The sequence below is a fragment of the Mus pahari genome, chromosome 7, assembly GCF_900095145.1.
Source record: "Mus pahari chromosome 7, PAHARI_EIJ_v1.1, whole genome shotgun sequence".
NCBI lineage: Eukaryota > Metazoa > Chordata > Mammalia > Rodentia > Muridae > Mus > Mus pahari.
In genome coordinates, this window is record NC_034596.1 from 52,664,537 (window position 1) to 52,671,053 (window position 6,517).

Sequence of the window (6,517 nt, forward strand, 5' to 3'; positions counted from 1 at the left end):
TAGTCCTTTAATGCTTCCTGTAACATTCTTTCACAGTGATTGTAGACTTTCTTATAGATTAAATGTTTTAAACTTCTGCCCATTCATCAAACAATCGGCTATGTCTGGCAGTCGTGGTATCTACGCTGCTGTTGCTGCCGCCGCCACCACCACCACCACCACCACCACCACCACCACCAAAACCACCACTACCATTACTACCACGATGATGACGATCTGGCTATAGTTTGACCTTTATTTAATGAAGATTAAGATACAGCTCAATTTGTGCCTCCATTATTTTGATGTGTTGCATATATGTGATATAAAAACAGAAGATGTAAAAATAGGACAGACCTGGTAATGAGTAGTTGCTGTCTTTAAGAGTTCATTTATCTTTTTCCTCATTTGCTCTTTCTCATTGACAGTAATCTGGAGAGGGAACCATAGCAGGGTGAGTGGCAGTCCAACGTTCTAAAAGATGATGGGACTAGTCGGCTTTGTGTTGTTGAGACAAGGTGTCACTGTGTGGCCTTGGCTGACCTGGAACGCCCTATGTAGACAAACCTGGCCTCCAACTCAGATCTGCCTGTCTCTGTCTCTCAAGTGCTGCAACTCAAGGCGTGCGCTACCATGCTGCCTAGCTGTTAGTTGCTTTTTTATGTGATGGGTAATCAGCCATGTGGCTCCTCCTCCTCCTCCATCGCCGTTCACGTGTATGGTGTGTTTAGAGGCCAGAATGAGGCATCTGATCCCCTGGAATTAGAGTTACAGGTAGTTGTGAACCCTGATGTGGATTCTGAGAACTGGATTTGGGTCCTCCACAAGAGCAGTGTTCACTCTTAACTTCTGGGACATCTTTTCAGCTCTGTAGGTTTTTTTTTTTTTTTTTTTTTTCCTAAGCCCAGGCTAGGTTTGAACGCTCATCATTTTTCCTGCCTCTAATTCTCTAGTGATGGGATTAGAGTCGTTTACCACCACAGCTGCCATGTTAACATTGTGAAGAGAATTCCGAGTGTGTTTTCTTGAATAATATTAACGTTTTATGAATGTGGTCATTCTTGGTGCTAAGTTCTCAAGAATTAGTATAAAATCAAAAATGAGTTAATTATTTCATTGACTTCATTACTTCATAGCTTTTTTTTTTTTTTTTTTAAGATTTATTTATTGTTATACACTGTANCTGACTTCAGACACACCAGAAGAGGGTATCAGAACTCATTATGGGTGGTTGTGAGCCACCATGTGGTTGCTGGGATTTGAACTCAGGACCTTCGGAAGAGCAGTCAGTGCTCTTACCCGCTGAGCCATCTCACCAGCCCACTTCATAGCTTTTAAGAAGATTGAAAAATGGATAAACACTAGTTGCTCTAGAGACTTGGAGTTTTAACTAATCTGACATTACATTAATTCTATGGTGGTAATTATTTTGGATAAAAATTGTTTAATTTCCTTTAAACTGGACCTTGGATGTCAAGTTTCATATTACTTTTTTTTTTTTTTTCAGTTTGGACTAACATCAACATTATTTGAAACAGTTTTATTTTTTTGTTTTTATTTTCTGAGATAGGGTCTCATATATCCCAGGCTGGCCTCAAACATGCTATAAGTGGCGAATAGTCATAGCTTGTCTTAAACTCCTAATCCTACCCGTGACTCCCAAGTGCTGGAATCCCAAGTGTGTGCCTCTAGGCCTGCCCTGCAGTTTTATCTTTGATATTTCCCTTTTTGTTTTTTTTTGTATTAACAGAAATGGATGATGAAGATTGTGAAAGGAGAAGGATGGAGTGTTTAGATGAGATGTCCGACCTGGAGAAGCAGTTTACAGACCTCAAAGATCAGTAAGTACTAACTTCAGACGGCCCTCGCAGTGCCATCGGCTTTCCTAGCACAAGAGCCATTACATTGTCTCTGCTGTGCTCCCTTTTGTGTCTTACGGGAACTGGCTGACCTGGTCAGGAGGCTTCAGTTATTTCTTACCCGCTAGAGGCCTCATTAGCTCAGCAGGGTTTTGAGGCAAGTGAGGTTTTGGGGGTGGATGGCGTAGATGGCTTGCATGTGCACACTGGTGATTCAAGTGTTTTCATGGCTGCACACTTGCTTCTGTCTGTGTTACTCGTTCCCTTGGTAAGCAGCTGTCTAAAGGTTTTCCCCTCTGGTACTAGAGATGGAACCTAGGGCATTGTGCATGGTTAGAAAGTGCCCCGCAACTGAGCAGCCCCCAGACCCCTCATTGTACTTTTTCCTTTGAGACAGGGTCTTGCTAAGTTGCCCAGCTTGGCTAACCGTGAACTCACCTTGCAGCTTGGGTGCCTTGAGCTCGTGATCCTTCTAACCTAGCCTCCAGTGACTGTGTCTGGGTTTATAGCTCTGTACCGCCAGCTCCAGCTGAGATACTGTTTCTTAAACTTTGAGAATCAGATAAAAGTATTGCCCTCTAATTTCCTATCTGGTAATTTGATCTTATGTCTTAACATTGAACAATGTGTATTTTTTACCTCTTTCACACATGTTACTTAATTTACTCCTGGTAACAGTCCTGTTGGGTTGGAAGGTAGTCTTCCATTTTACTTGTGAAGAAACTGATGCTCAGAGAAGTTTATTCTTTCCCATATTTTATCAAAAAGTGGTAAATGAAGGCCTTTTGCTCTGGTATTACATGTGCATTCCACTTAAAGGCAGTTTTCTCTGGAGGAATTGTGAGAGTGTGGAAGAGCACGGCTCTCACCTTTCCTTCTGAATACATTTTAAAAAGCTGTTCTTCTCTCTCTCTCTCTCTCTCTCTCTCTCTCTGTGTGTGTGTGTGTGTGTGTGGTTTTGTGTGCATGCATATATCTACATCACATACATGTGGAGGCCAACAGAGTGGAATCACATATATTGTGAGCTACCATGTGAGTGCTGGGAATCAAGTTAAGAGCAGCCAGTGCTGTTCCTCCCCAAGTTGCTTTTGGTCATGGTGTTTTATCACAGTAGTAGAATTCCTGACCAAAATACCTTGTGATTGGATCTTGCTATGTCTCAAAGGTGACATTCTGTTGCTTCCACTTATTGAGTTCTGGGATTGCAACTGTCCACTGCTCACTGAAGGCCTCCGAGGTTTGAGAGGACATAGAATAGATTAGGGGAATTAGCAGACAAGAAGGACACATTTGTTAGATCCTAGTTATGCTGTTTCTTCTCTAAACTTTCATTGGTGTTAGAGGTGAATATATGAGTATTATTTCTGCTAGTATAACAAATTAAAAATAGAAAGTTTATAATTTTGGCTGTGAAACACGTGTTTGTTTGTTTTTTATTCTAGAGGTTTACATTACTGTAGCATATTTGGCGTCATGTTTGTAATTTCATCCCTTGAGAGGCAGAAGCAGAAGAGTTGGCTACTCCAGGTCAACCTAGACCATAGAGCAAGACCCTTAAAAAAAAAAGAAAAAAGATTTCTATTGATACTTTTTAAAAAAAGATTTATTTATTTCATGTATGTGAGTACACTGTTGCTATCTTCAGACACAACAGAAGAGGGCATCAGATGCCCATTACAGAGTTGTGAGCCACCATGTGGTTGCTGGGAATTGAACTCAGGACCTCTGAAAAAGCAGTCAGGGCTCTTAACCACTGAGCCATCTCTCCAGCCCTATTGCTAACTTTAAAATTAGTTTGAGTTCATTTGGGCAGCATTGAGAGTTTAATCCAGTATCATTCTGGCAAACAGGTAGCAAATTTGTGTTTTTTATGTTTTTAAATAATTTTTAATTATGTATATGTGTGATCGGGTGTTTGACTGGGGATGGGTGTGTACACACAAGAGTGCAGGTGCCCATAGAGGTCAGAAGATGGATTTCCTGGAGCTGGAGTTAAGGGTGGTTATTCTCACTTGTAATCTTAGCGCTCAGGAGGTTGAGGCAGGACCTTCGTGAGTTGGAGACTAACCTGAACTACATAGTGAGTTTTAGACTAGATGGGATAATATAGTGAGACCTGTCTCAAAATAACCGGAAACAACAAGCAAGTAAAAATTAAACAGGTTAAATATGGTACTGTGTCTTTTCAGGTAAGATGGTGAACAACCAAATTATCGGAAGTGATTTCCTTGTTTCTTTTAAGCTAATATTTAAATAACTTTTTCTTTTAGAATTGATTTATTATTGTTCAATTAAACAAAAGTTGGGAGTGCCAAACTAGTCATTTCAAGTTCTTTTTTTTCACTTTTATTTTCTTGAGATGGTTCTTGCTGTGTCCACTCCATCTTCTTGCCTCCGCCCAAGTAGCTTTAGACAACAGATGAAGGCCACTGGGCCTGAATTTTCATTGCGTTTTTTTGTTGTGACTAAAGAGTGATGCTGATTAAAAAACTAACAAACCCTGGGCTGGTATCTGTTTACTATTATGATGTATATAAGTGAGTTTTCTGACCGCAGTCAGGGCAAGAATCCATCTGCTAACTTATCGGAACATGAGCTCTGTTAGGAAGCAGCGGTGCCCAGGAGTGGCAAGTTGCTTGTCTTTGTTGGAAAGTTTTAATTAACATCTTTATTTTTGCCTCATTGAGACTTTATAAAGAGCGGTTGAGTCAGGTGGATGCAAAACTCCAAGAAGTCATAGCTGGAAAAGCACCAGAGTATTTGGAACCGCTGGCCACCTTACAAGAAAACATGCAGATTCGCACAAAGGTAGCAGGTGAGCTTGGATGACATTTTGTGTCCTTTGTGACACTTTGATTTTGTGGCATTGTATGGGTGAATATGTTGCGCATGGCAAAGGCCCAGGTAGCTGCCACCTGCCATGACATAACAGACAACGGCTTACACCCCTAGGCTGCCTGTGGCTTGGCGTTGAGTCTACACATCTAGAGGTAACTGCTCTCCGAGTCTGTGAGACACATGTATATGGTCACACTCCCTATGCTAACTTGTTCCCTGTAAGATGCACTTGGGCATCTGCCTCTTGGGAGCACTCTCAATGTGATCTACCTTGTTCTGTGAGTTAACAGTTAGTCTTCCTTGCAAAGCTTTGGACTCTGAAGAGAATAGTTTGGATACAGTGATTTTGACTGAGTAAAGCATCTATTTCTTGCTTCTGTTATGTGTGAATGATGAAACTAAGAGTTTATTTCTGTCTGTCTCCCTTTCTGCTAGAAATCTGAGAAAAGGACTGTGTTGTTTATTTTGCTCATTCTGAACATTTAGGAGGACTCTTGGGAGTGTGAGGTAGAACAAAAGTAGCTATGGCTTCTTAGCTCATGAACTCCTAATTTTTTCTTTGATGCATGTTTTGATTCTTTTTTATTTATTTATTTTTTTTTTAGGATAGAGTAAGAATCATTTGTGACTTTCTTATTGAGTCATTTTATAAGACTGACTGTTGCCAGTATAACCACAGAATGATTGTGCTTGCTTTCAGGAATCTATAGAGAACTCTGCTTAGAGTCTGTGAAGAATAAGTACGAATGTGAAATCCAGGCTTCTCGCCAGCATTGTGAGGTACTGTCATTCTGTTTAACGTTCAAGCTAATTGCATCTCTTCAGGTCTTTTCTGAATGTAGTGGCTTAAAAAGTAAATACAATACGCAAAGCAAAAGTCAGTAATACTTTAACTCATCACTTGGATGAATTTAAAAAGTGCAGTTCTACTGGTAGCTGTACTGGAAACAGGACTCAAAGGAACACAAGAAAGTGTGATAATTTCAGAAGATTTGCAACTGTTACTTTTTAAAACTCTATTTACCTTTATGGTGCTAGGAACTGATCCTAGAGTCCTGTGTATAACTGGTGACAGGAAAGTGCTGTACCACTGAGCTGCAGCCATTGTCTGTGACTGCTACCTTAGAGAGCTAGAGAGTGTTTGTGCCATCAGACAACTGAGATTATAGTGTAATCACACAACATAGAACTTAAGGCTAAAAATGTATACGACACGGTGCAGCTAGAACACTGGACTATAGAGTTAAGTTCTGATGGTCTGGATTGGTTTCTACATTTTAAGGCAGTATTTTCTATGTGAAGGAAATATAAGTGTGTTTTCTTTATGTCGTGTTTATCTTGAATAGTGTTTAAGAACATCATGCTAATTGTGCAAATAACTTTTTGTAAGATTTAGATATCTTAAAAGGCTGAGACAGGGCTAAGTAAGGGGACAAGTTCTAGAATGACCCCTAATTTTGATTAAAAAATATTTTATTATTTTATGTGTATGTGTGTTTTGCCTGAATGTATGTGTGTGTGTGTGTGTGTGTGTGTGTACCTATGTGTGCCTAGTACCCTCAGAAGCTGGAAGAGGACATTGGATTCTCTTGAACTGATGTTACAGATGGTTGTGAGCTACCAGGTGGGTGCTGGGGATCTATCCTGGGTCTCTTGCAAGACCAGCATGTGCTTTTAACTACCTAACCAGCCTCAAACCCTCTTTATTTTAATTTCCATATCTGAATAGGTATAAAAGCAATGGATCTTTTTCTTTCTTCCTTTCTTCCTTTCTTTCTTTCTTTCTTTCTTTCTTTCTTTCTTTCTTTCTTTCTTTCTTTCTTTCTTTCTTTCTTTCT

At 40.1% G+C, this 6,517-nt stretch overlaps 1 protein-coding gene across 1 annotated transcript in view; it reads left to right on the top strand.

Moving 5' to 3' along the window:
• The window catches only part of Brms1l (BRMS1 like transcriptional repressor), a 32,216-nt gene that overhangs the window by 3,578 nt on the left and 22,121 nt on the right, over positions 1 to 6,517 (top strand). The window contains exons 2-4 of the mRNA XM_021201492.2: positions 1,730 to 1,820; positions 4,529 to 4,656; positions 5,380 to 5,459. Of these exons, the coding sequence (XP_021057151.1) occupies positions 1,730 to 1,820; positions 4,529 to 4,656; positions 5,380 to 5,459 (299 nt within the window). The remainder of the gene's footprint in view (positions 1 to 1,729; positions 1,821 to 4,528; positions 4,657 to 5,379; positions 5,460 to 6,517) is intronic.